Source organism: Gigantopelta aegis, chromosome 4, assembly GCF_016097555.1.
Source record: "Gigantopelta aegis isolate Gae_Host chromosome 4, Gae_host_genome, whole genome shotgun sequence".
NCBI classification, from domain to species: Eukaryota; Metazoa; Mollusca; class Gastropoda; order Neomphalida; family Peltospiridae; genus Gigantopelta; species Gigantopelta aegis.
The window spans coordinates 103,224,973-103,237,575 of record NC_054702.1 but is presented as its reverse complement, the minus strand read 5'-3'; the positions used below and the strand labels follow the sequence as shown (position 1 = coordinate 103,237,575).

Below are 12,603 nucleotides of genomic sequence, written 5' to 3'. Positions count from 1 at the left end.
TTCCCCAAGGGGAGGGACGTAGCCCATTGGGTTATTATTATTATTAAATGTATCTCTATCCCACATATGGCATGTCATGATCAACAAGGTCGTGACTACCCGCATGGATAAATTTCAGGTTCATCGTCTTTTAGAGGACTGCCATTCCACATGGCGATCTACATCTTATTTTATATGAGGACTGCCACTCCCAAGTCTGACGATCTCAGTCTGCACAAGACAGAGCTCAGGGGATATTTAGACTTTTCTTCTTTTGTTTTCCTTTTTAAAAACAAATAATATTTCTCGTACACAAAAGAGAACAACGAAACAACAGTACAGGATAAGAGTAGTGTATTCATGTCTGAATAACCAGGGGTGTGGAATGATGTGGTAAAAGTAACACAAAAATCAGTCACTGCCTTAGAGTGCTTCTGCTGAATACACTGGCAAAATAAATAATAAATAATATAATACATTATCACATATTTATGACGCATAACAAAAGAAATATTGTTTGTTCGAAACTGCACAGAAACACACTGCAGACTGAAATTTTGCTGGACCACTTTCCATAATACACCTTGTCGAATCATACCACTGTTTAATTTATCAGAAAGACAAATATTTTAGTGGATGGTGTGGTGCTCTGTAGCTAAAGATGGTCTTGATAGTTCAGGTCACAAACAATTGTAAGATATTGACATACACCACACTTGTTAGTCAAATCAACTAAGAGTTCATATTAAATTCCACATGTTGTAGCATGTAGAAAACGTCATTGCATACAATAGGTGGGTCAAAACACGGACACAGATTTTGAAGGCTTCTTTTTAAGTAGTCGGTGTAAAAGCCATCTGAAAAACAGAGGAAAAACAATAAATACAAGTCATGTATCATTGTGAGAAAATATGCTGGCATCAAGGCCATACCTAGCGAGGGACAGGACGATCTCCACCAGAAAAGATATGAAAACTGCCCTGTCTAGGTCTAAAGTACCATCTTTGTCTAACTGGCGAAGACCTTTAACTATTGTTCCATGATTATCTTTTTTCTGCGACTCCTTCCCTGTCCACCCTCTCTCTTCAACACAAATACTGGGATTTCTGGATTAGGTTGACGATGTATAATGTACACGTCTTCCTCCCATTTATCTGCCAGTTTGTGTTTTCCCTCAAAAGCCAACTGCCTGATAAGTACTCGGTCTCCTATGTGGATGATTGCACCTCGCACTTTTAGGCTGGGTATGGACATCTGCCTCCTTTTGAATACATCTCTATGCGTCATATAATATTTCCGGATTAAATGTACATTCCCTTAACCAAACATAAATACGTGTTTTGTGCACGTTTCAGGTATATTGTTTTAGACTTACATTTCGCATGTAGCTTGGTTGTGTAATAATGCTAACGTAATTGCACACATCTAATAAATGTTTATAAAATTGTGTTAAGTGTTATAAATCAAGTAGAAAAATACGTACCACGCACCATGTACCTTTCTCTCCAAATCACTAATCAATTACTGAAATAAATAAACAGATTTCACTTTTAAATTGATGATACAAGTTACACAATTTTGTACATAAGAATAGCCATTTAGGAAGTTATATAAACGATGACCCATAATAGTCAATATCTTTCTGAAAGGCAAGAAATATCGTCCAAATTTTTTATCACACAGCGTGATGTTATTATTATGCAAATAATTAAACTATTTGACTAGACAAAATGGTATTGAGACAGTCCACATTTCCATTTCTGATAAATACTCACAAAGACACACATTCTCTGATTGGCAATAGTTGTCAAGAATAAAGTTATAAGAATCAAGTGTCATTATAATGTTTATGAGTAAGAAAATCGGCGAGTTACTCATAACCAATCAAAACCTTAAACAAGAAAATCGGCGATTTATGTGCCACCAATCAAAAAATTAAACAGTAAAATCGCCGATTTATGTACAGCTAATCAAAATCGTAAACAGGAAAATGGTCGAGTCATGTACCACAAATAAAAATTAGTTATGTATGTCAATAAAAATGATAAATATTGATATTTACTCACTGAGCTTATAGTTAATGAAGTATGGGAGAGAGAACTTCGGTTCTTTGAGCGCATTTTCGCCATGGAGGCCTCGGCTGCCTCTACACGTTCTTCAGCATCCTCCAGCTCTTTGGCGGCCTTGCGGTATTTGGTCAGGTTTAGAGCGCCAACCTCTTCCTGTAAAATAAACCACAAATAAACAGTCATTAATATATACACTGTAAATATAAATAAATGACTAAACAACAAGGCCAGGCATCGAGTAAATAACATCCACACACTGGCACTATTTGCTTTGATGTCTCTTTATTCAAATTAATTGGAAACATAATATGAATACAGGAAGAGTGTGAAATACACAAACCATCTACTTGATTAATTCAGCTACGGAAAATAGGATATAGATGTCTCTATTTTGTTCATTGGTTAATTATTAAAATTAAAAAAAAATATTTTTCACTGCATTTAACCAACCATGATGAAGATTGATAGTTTAAAAACTACGTGAAATGGGTTTGACAGACCATTGTTATCTACTACCAATATAGTCGACGAAAGATGGCATATCTGGTGGCAATTATTATAATCAGGTCCGGTTGTACTAAAATAATGTCGTCGTAACATTGTGATACATTAAACACTTTTCAGAGAATTGATCAGACTAGAAAACAAAATATTAAATCAAACCTATGATTTGTTCACCTTTTAACGAAAGTGAAGGGAGCAAACATAGATATTGTCTCTCAGCACCGGAGGTGTCCCCGCTAACTCCCTCGCTCAATCCCCACGCATATGTGACAGAAGTAAACAAAATGCACTCACCGCCTCCTCGATTTGGCGTTTCAGAGTCTTGATCTTGCCGTTCATTCTCTCGACGACGCCCTGCAGATGTTCGTAGTTCTTGCGGTCCTCGTCCGACTGGAAGGTGAGTTCGCGAACACGACGATCCAGCTTCCTCATGTTGTTATCAGTCTCGCTGAAGGTTCGCTGTTCAGTCTCCAACTCGGTCTCCAAGTCTCGCACCTGTTGATCATTATTTTTATTGTACTGTCGTGTTTTGTAACTGTTTTTATTCATATAAGAAACACCAACACAGTATATAAATCAGCAAACCATGAAGACGTTATTGAAGAATATGATTAGTAAATTATTTTTAAAAAATGACAACACCCAGCTGGTCTTTCTTAAAATTCTTAAAAAAAGATAATATTCAAGTGCTTCACCTTTTTTCTAGATAATCCATATTAACGCTATTAGTCAGTGACCAATATTAATGGCTTGGCGTAAACTGTAATAATGTGCCTATATCAAATTTAAGGTTCAGGCGCCGAGTGTTGGTGAATTTTATTATTATCCTGTTCAATTATTTAGACCCAAAGTTTTTTGCAAATGTTACGTTTATTTCCTATTCGATATTTGTTTTCTTTGCATTTACATGAAAACAAACCCAAACCCCGACAGGTTTTATATACAAATCATCATATAAAATGCACGAAGTTGACTTAATTCCATTTTTTTAAAAAATCTCTGTGTGTTCGGAATGCACGTTATTTCTCCTATAAATAACTAAGGTGATTTGCATATCAAAAGCATCATTCTATAGTGCGTTTCAAACTAATGTTCGGTTCTATCGTCCTATCCGCACAAATCGTAGTATGACCTATATTTAAGAAAATATCTGTAAATATGAAGCAGGCGCGGATTCAGGTGGGGAGTTCAAGTGACAAAACCTCAGTTTGAAAAAAAAATAGGTATCAAATATTATAATTATATTGTGGAATACACAAGCGCGCGCGCTGAAGAGAGACAGACAGACAGACACAGAGAGAGAGAGAGAGAGAGAGAGAGAGAGAGAGAGAGAGAGAGAGAGAGAGAGAGAGAGTGAGACGTGATTTATGTAACGACGCACTCAACATATTTTAATCTATGGTTATATGGTTATAGGGAGAGAGAGAGAAGAATATGGTATGCATGCTATTGGTGGAGGTGTGACCCTCTGCACAACCCCAACCCCACTTAAGGCTTCTTTTGTATATGGAGCGGGACGTAGCTCAGAGGTAAAGCGTTCGCTCATGGTAGGTCGACTGATCGATCCCACATGGTGGACCCATTGGGTTGTGTCTAGTTCCAGCCTGTGCACCACAACTGATGTATAAAAGTTGTGGTATGTGCTATCCTGTCTATGGGATGGTGCATATAAAACGTCACTTATTGCTTATCAAAATTTCCTATCGGAAACAGTGGGCCATGTGGCGGTAGCGAGTTTCTTTCTCACTGTCATAATGGTCCTTAACCGTTTTGTCTGACGCCACATAAACGTATATCAAATGCGTTGAGTGTGTCGTTAAATGAACATTTCTCTCTTATGTATGTGTAGTCTATATGCATTTCTAGTCGATTAGTTTATAGGTTGTTAGGTTGTTTGATAGTGAATGATATGGAAATAAATTGTTTTTGGTGTTAAATAGTTCATGCATACATTAAAGTAATACTCCTGATGGGTATGGAGAAATAACTTAATCAGTCGACGAACTCATTTCTTCATCACTATCTTCGTTAAGGGGGACTATCACAGGGGGTATTTTATTTCTTATAAAACAATTTTTTTCTCTCTAAAATCTTCTTCGATCTTTATTACATGTTTAACTGCGTCAGAGAAGTGTGTAGGTGTGACAGAGTTCAATGCATGTGCAAGTTCTCTCCGCACCGTGGTCATTTTACCATCATTATGACGGGCTATGTGCCCTTTGACTTGACTCCAGATCAGTTCTATCGGATTGAGTTCAGAACGTCTTGGCGGCAGTCTTAGACACAAGTGCCCATGACGTTCAGCAATATCATCAGTAACAAATTGCTGTGCACATTTGTTACTTTTCACAAGTTCATAAAGAACTGGCTTTGTCATGTTCCTCTCAAAAGGTATATTTTTGTTTCGTAGCCACGACTGAATTTCTTCCTTTTTAGCGTTTAGTGCAGGACATCGTGTCATCTCAGTTAATATGTTGTGGTAGCTTGCGTTATCCATGACGATAACAGAAGGTTCTGGTAGAGAAGGTGTTATGGGTTTGTGTATATATTATTTAGTGCTATTTATTACAATATTGTGGTATACATAAGAAGTTGTAATTAAATTCAAAGATTACGCTTGGTATGAGTGGTAGTTCTGCATGAGCGAGCAGAGCCGTGTTTCAATGACTGATTGATTAGCTTGGATTGGTGTTATATAATAAGATTGGCCTTTAGTGAGTTTTACAAACTTCTTAGCTTATGATTACCCAGAATTCAGGGTTAGAGAGGAGAGAGAAGTTCAGTTGATGTGTAGACCTGCTGGCAGACGGTCACTATGCATTATGATATTTGTAATCCATGTCGGAGACAATACTGTGTATTAATATAGTGATAACTTGTTTCACGTCGGAGACAAAGTATAATATATGATTTGCTCGCTTGAACTTTGAATTGAAGAATATGTGCTTTGCTTATGTGACTTTATGGAAGACTTGTGTGCACTGGATCTTGATGATGTGATTTGATTGAACTTGGACATTCCTAGACTTTGGGTAAATATAACCTTGATTGTGGACTTTTGCATTATATTTGTTTGCCCACTTGTATTTGTATATTCATCTGCCAAATTAGAAACTGTCATACTCTGTATTTGTATATATCTTATTGTCTTCCTATTAAATATTCATAAACTTTGTTAATTTGTTGTGTGATTCATCACTTTCAATGCGTGTTACGGGTGAGTGTTGGGAATCCCCCTTTTTCCAAGGCCCACTCGTAACAGAAGGCATAAGTTGTTCTTCAAATCATTTGATGAAATTGTCATGATTCATCTCACCATGATAGTCTCCGTCTGTTTTTTTTAGCCTCAAAGATCAATTCACAGCCATCTATCAATCCATATTTATCACAGCCAGCATGACAAATAATAAGTCTTTTTCCCTTCCTAGTCACCGAACAGAGTTTAGGAACTCGATCAGCAGCGTCTGATTTCGGCAGGTGATTGGCGATACTTGTGCCCGGGTGGATATCTGTCCAGTGGTGGGATGTTGTGTGGTTGACATTCACCCAGGTCTCATCTTGATACACTATTAAATACCCCTGTTCTCGTAAACTGGATATTTCATGGAGATAGGACAGTCTCCTGTCTGATATATTGGCGTCCTCAAAAATCACTTTTCCGGTTGTAGACATATGTTGGTATTTAAAATCGAGGTCATGGAGTGTTGTTCGTAAAGTTGATATGGATATGTTGATTCCACATTCCTCCCTTAAAGCCACGTTAATCTTATGTAATGTTGGTAATTCGCCCTCTCTATAAAATCTGTATACTCGTCGTCTAATAACATCTTTATCAAATAAATCGATGAGTTTTCGGTCGCGTTTTTTAACAGTGATTTCTGTGCTCGGATTCGTAGAGCTTAGATTTTTCACAGTTGTTTTTACTGTTGAAACCGAAACTTTAAGTGCAGCAGCAACTCGATCGACAATTCGATAAGAAGCATACCTAGGTCTACCGCGCTGATATTCATCTTCAAAATAATCGAAAACGTTCTTAATACACGATTTTACATCAGCTGCAGTGTTTTTCGATTTACCCATGTTTTTCCTCAAATAACAATAACAAGAATGTCGACTATTACATTTTCAATGAATTTATATACCCTACCTAACTTGTATTTTACGTGGTTTACACATTGCTACAATAGCACGTGCAGTCACAGATCGAAATAATGATGTTATTGACCAAGCAATGCTATCGTATTTTGGACATTCAGGGCTGTGTATGCGGGATGAAAAAGTGGTTGAACCCATACGAATCCGAACAATAGCCCTTTGGTTTTTCGCATTACAAATGTAACACCCCACCCCCAAACGTATATACGTATGAGTTCCCAATTTAGAGGCAAATTAAATAACATTTTTATTATTATTTGATGTTGGTGGCCTTTGACATTTTATCCCCACCCTGGTCTTCTGGGTCCGGCCCTGCATTAAATTTATTTTTAAATTTGGAAAGCACATTCCTGCGGTGTGTGAGGTCATTTGTGTTTATTACTGTGCTACACCTCAGTTGTGTTAGGTTAGGTATGGTATGCTAATATAGAATTGATATAATAAAATAAAAATACATAATACATTAGCTAAATTGATTAAATATAATGCACCTACAAGAAAGGGTTACATGTTCTGTTTGTTTACATCTATGTTTAACGGAAAGATTAGACAATGCTGTTACACACTGCAAAACAATAATAACCTTGATTTAGTGAAACAAGCTATAATGGCCTTCACGTAGCCTCAGATCCCAATCTTTTGATATGCAAATGACCGTAGTTATTTATAGGAGAAATAACGTGCATTCCGAACACACAGAGATTTTTAAAAAGTGGAATTAAGTCAACTTCGTGCATTTTATATGATGATTTGTATATAAAACATGTCGGGGTTTGGGTTTGTTTTCATGTAAATGCAAAGAAAACAAATATCGAATAGGAAATAAACGTAACATCTGCAAAAAACTTTGGGTCTAAATAATTGAACAGGATAATAGTGCATGTTGTTTCCAAATTGTAAATATCGGCAAGTCTTCCTAATTTGAACAGTATATTTTTATTTTATGAAAGACGAATTCCTTGATACTCAGTATATCAAAACGTTATATGATAATAAGGGTGGAACTAGGAGTTCCGAGGGGAAAGAAGGAAGTGGGCGAGAATTGCAAAAAAAGAGACGTACTGAACTACTAAGAAGATCCGGGTCTGTCGAAAGCTATCTTTAACTCTGATAATATAAAACATCCCACTGTTTACATAAGATACGAAACTTTACGTGTAAACATTAACCCTCAACAGGTAATTTCAAAATATGTTATCCCCCAAAAAAAGGACTTGATATCTTGATTGAAGAAAGGTTAGGACCCCATGCTTCTTCATTAAATACGATTGACATAAACCTCCAGCCACTTACTCTTTGCTCGAGTTTCTGGATGAGTTTCCTGCCTCCCTTGAGAGCCTGGCTCTCTGCCTCCTCGAGTCGGACCTGCAGCTCCTTCACCTGGTTCTCCATCATCTTGCGAGACTTCTCCACCTGCATGCTGTGGTCCTGCTCGTGCCGAATCTCCTCCATCACTCGAGCCATCTCCATATTCATCTTCTTGTATCGGTCCTCGGCCTGGTTCAGCTCCGAAGTCAGTTCATCCAGATCGTGCTGGTGAGAAAAACAATAAGAATCAATTAATAATACAAGATCTAAAATAACTATGTGACAGTTAAAACTAATAAGGACACATTAATATAGGGTCTTATCTAGATAAACAAATGGTGGAGTTTTAAATCAACAATGGCAATTTTTAAAAATTACTGGCCTGTAGGCCCTATATGTAAATACTTAACAGTAAATTGGATCACGTTCCATTTATTTAAACACCAAGGAATTTATAAATAAATGGAAAATCAAACTAAACTAGTTTTGTATTTTGATTTTTGCATTCAAACTCAAAGCCACATGGGCTATTATTCAAAACAAATTATGTTGGGTAGCGATGTGTTATCAGTGTGGTATAAATAGGCCTACTTATTAATCCTAATTGAATTATTTTATTATAAATCGCACAGGGATGATTTAGAGAAAATAGATGGCTTTTAATTGTCTGGGTAGGTTACTTTCAGTATTTAAATATCCTTAATAATGATTTAGTTTCACACCTGCATGGCAGTAACATCAGCTTCCATCTTTTGTTTTTGACCAGCAAGTGAAGTGACCTCGGCACGAAGCTCATTGATGCAGTCAGACGCGTCATGAAGTTCATTCTCCTTGGCCTTTCGTGAACGTTCAGCATTTTCCAGCTGGGTCCTCGCCTCCTCGCACTCGGCCATGATCATGGTGCCGCGGCGCTCGGCGGCGTTCAGCTGTTCCATCGCCTCGTTTCCTCGGCGGTGTTCGTCCTGGACCTGACTCTGCAGCTCTGTGATCTGCTGCTGCAGACGCTTGACGTTCTTCTCACTCTCTACTCTGGCACGGTTAGCATTGTCCACAGCGATTTCCAGATCGTTGATGGACTGTTCAATCTGCTTCTTAGCCTTGAGAGCTTCAGCCTTGCACTTGCTCTCTGCCTCGAGGCTGACCTGCATGGATTCGAGGGCTCGCTGGTGATTGCGACTGGAATACAAATACATTAAAGGGTTAGAGTTCAATAAAATAATATTTACACATGTACTAACTTTTATCCCGCAATCACTGTAGGCCCTATACATTGGCAAGATATGATGACTATTGTCCGAACCAAATTGTTAACAACTACGAAAAATTACTCTCCTACCTTTAATTGCCGTTAGATTTCCTCCAAAGTTTGTCCAGACACAAATCTTGAAAAAACCATTACAATGACACAGATTTCACATACCAGATGCTAACCATGTTATCTATATCGACTTCACTGAGAGCGCATAGGGAAAAAAGCATGTAATTTTGTATCAGCTGCCATTTTGACTTTTTATGGAATATTCTTCAAGAGGGGTGAAAGGATAGGACTTAATCTAACAACGTCATAACATGTTATGATATAAAAGCAAACGTGATGACGTCATATTATTATTTTTTGTTTCTTCTTATTATTATTATTATTTTAATGATACCACTAGAGATCATCGATTTCATATTAATTGTGTCACATACTTTGGAGGCTTTCACCCCTCTTGAAGAGTATTCCATAAACAAACAATATGGCAGACGGCAGAAAACTGTATGTATTTTTCCCTATGCAATCTCAGCAAAGACAATATCGGCGACATCGTTGCAGTCTCGTGTGTGGAATCTGTATATTTGTAGTGTTTTTTTTTGCGATTTGTGTCTGGACAAACTTTGAAGGAAATCTAACGGCAATTAAAGGTAGGAGAGTAATTTTTTGTAGTTGTTAACAATTTGGTTCAGACAATAGATAAATCTCTACATTTTCGGTTACTGACCAAAAATATAGGTCAACTCGACTTGAGTATTTCAGATTAGATTTTCAATAAACACACTGTTTAAATCATTTCCTTTTGTACAATAAATAAAATAACTTTTAGAAACGCTTTTCGAATGTGACAGAATGTAGCTAGCTCTTACAAAGAATGACGTCATGTATCTTGTATGACGTCATACGGAAAAAAGCCTTTCTAGGTTGAGGATACTCGATTTGCGTACACAAAAATGGAATAAATAGATTTAATGATCTAATAGGGACATCACAACTGACGTGTCACACAGCCAGGGCCAATGAGAGTCAAATTTGGCCTTTAAGTCAGAAAGTTACTTAATCCTTACCGAGTGCTCTCAAATTCCTCATCCTTCTCTTGCAGTCTTCGCTCTATTTCAGTTCTGAATGTAGAAATCTCGAGCTGAGCGCGAGTAATCTTGGCTTCCTCTTGTTCAAGGGCAGCTTCGGCTTCTTCCAGAGCAGTCTGGAACTCCCTATTTTCCATCTGGAGTCGTTTGCGAGCCTTCTCAATCTCATGGACGCTTCGTCCACCTTCTGACAGCTGATCTGTGAGGTCGTGGATCTCATCAGCCAGGTTCTTGTTCTCTCTCTTGAGGGCATCAATGACGTCCTTGGTCTCTTCATACTGGGCTTTAGTACGGAACAGCTCGGCGGAGTAGGCGCGAGATTCCTTCTGGGCATTCTCCAACTCTATCTGGATGTCCTTCATCTTCTGCTGCCATTCCTGGACGGTCTTGTCAAAGGATCGTTGACGTTTTTCCAGATTGGTGGCGGTAGCAGTAGCCTACAAAAATCACATAAGAAACGTTATTGCATAATTCATATTATGAATAAATTACATTGTCACTTGTTACTTGTTACCAACTAATATTTATTTAATATTGCAAATTTGCTTCTATCACACTTTTATTATATTGCGTTTTGCATTGTTCATTGAATGAATAAACGTTTTAATGCCATCATAGCACCAAAGTCATCATGCAGCTATTGTGTGTCATGTTCCAGTAAGATGAAGATATAAAATTATATATCACAAAGTTCTGGATCAAATGGTACATAATCATTGAAATCACATTTGAAGAATGTCATGCCAAGGAATGTAGTAGATTCGAATCTCTCATTACACAGTCAATTTATTTAACAACGTTTTTTCTTTCTCTTTTCAATGGTTAAACCACAGACATATTCTAAGTATCGACAAAGTATGAAATGACTGAATACTTTTAGTTCATAACAAGAGTTCAGATAGATAGAAGCTGCTGCATTACCCGCTGTACGTCAATGAGGGCATCTTCCAACTCTCCCTGCAGTCTGGACTTGGCCTTCTCCAGAGCTGAGACCTTGTTCATGGCTGCTTCCAGCTGCTGTTCAGCTTCATTGGCCTTCGCTTGCAACTTACGTCTAGAACAAAACATTACGTGATAAACATTCCCAGATGTCTTCTGCCGTACGTGTTAATATTTTGTAGTGTAAAACATAAACGGTTTAATATTTGAAAATGTTAAATTCCATTTAGTTAAACATGACTACAGGAAATAAAAATCATTAATACCTAAATCAATGAAAAAAGAAAACCTTTAATCATTCAAGCATGACAGTATATATATTTAGGTTTCTAAATAAGAAAATAGTGGTATTTTGTCTAACTGTGACATTGGCCGTAGCTGTTTGAGAGTTAAAAAAAACCCCAATAAAATATTGGTATACTTGTGAAAGAAATTAAAGAAAAAGAAGATAACAACCGACTTTAAAAAACTGCTTTAAGTTTAAAAGTAAAATTATCAAAAGACACCCCCAACAATGCCTGCCCATTGGAAGTTAAATTCTAGCTTACTTGGCCTCCTCCAGTTCCTCGGTACGATTTGAACCCTCTGTGATGAACTTGGTCTTCCAGGCTTGGACCTCGGCGTTGGCCTTGGACAGAGCTCTCTGCATATCTGATCGTCTTTCCTGCTCCTCGTCCAGCTGATCCTTGATGGCATCCAAATCAGACCTCAAGTTGCGCACCTCACTCTGCAGTTTCTGGCGTGCCTGAAAAAAACATCAAATCAATGTAACGTCAATTAATATTAATATTTAAATTTACTTTTATTTTATTCTTTTTACAATGATATTACCGTTTACGTGTAATATATTTCATTTCAACCAACAGTTTTTGTTTGTTAAAACTGGCTATTAATGGGAATAATGTACATAAAAATTACTTTTATTAGCACGGAGTACATTAAAATAGTGAAACCTCCAAACAAATACATGCTTTAAAAAAAAGTTTCACAGTGAATTAAATTTAGGAACAAGAAGATTAATACAGAAGAGGTCAGAGAACTTTTTTCTTTCTTCAAAAAGTCCATTTCACTCTGTCTTGAGCAGATATATACGATTTCGAATTTGTAAGTGTTTTGTAGTTCAGATTTCAAAATGGCCACAATCTTACAACTGTAGCTCATTTTCGTTACAATAAAAATTATATATATTTGTTTGTTTGTTTTAATTCAAAAATCTTTTTATCAGTACGTGTGGATGTCGTTGTGAATACACACCCTGATTTCCTCTTCCAGAGAGTTCTTGCTCTCTTCCAGACTGCTGTCTTCT

General features: G+C 37.1%; 1 protein-coding gene across 1 annotated transcript in view; it reads right to left on the bottom strand.

Annotated features, from left to right (window-relative positions):
- Window positions 1–318: 318 nt before the first annotated feature.
- LOC121370125 (myosin heavy chain, striated muscle-like) overlaps window positions 319–12,603 on the bottom strand; it is a 13,232-nt gene continuing 947 nt past the window's right edge. Inside the window, exons 3-12 of the mRNA XM_041495228.1 lie at window positions 12,552–12,601; window positions 11,846–12,042; window positions 11,280–11,412; window positions 10,338–10,795; window positions 8,738–9,191; window positions 8,001–8,240; window positions 2,847–3,047; window positions 2,046–2,201; window positions 1,463–1,503; window positions 319–836 (exon numbers count right to left, since the gene is read on the bottom strand). Coding sequence (XP_041351162.1) covers window positions 1,501–1,503; window positions 2,046–2,201; window positions 2,847–3,047; window positions 8,001–8,240; window positions 8,738–9,191; window positions 10,338–10,795; window positions 11,280–11,412; window positions 11,846–12,042; window positions 12,552–12,601 — 1,892 coding nt within the window. The 3' untranslated portion in view covers window positions 319–836; window positions 1,463–1,500. The remainder of the gene's footprint in view (window positions 837–1,462; window positions 1,504–2,045; window positions 2,202–2,846; window positions 3,048–8,000; window positions 8,241–8,737; window positions 9,192–10,337; window positions 10,796–11,279; window positions 11,413–11,845; window positions 12,043–12,551; window positions 12,602–12,603) is intronic.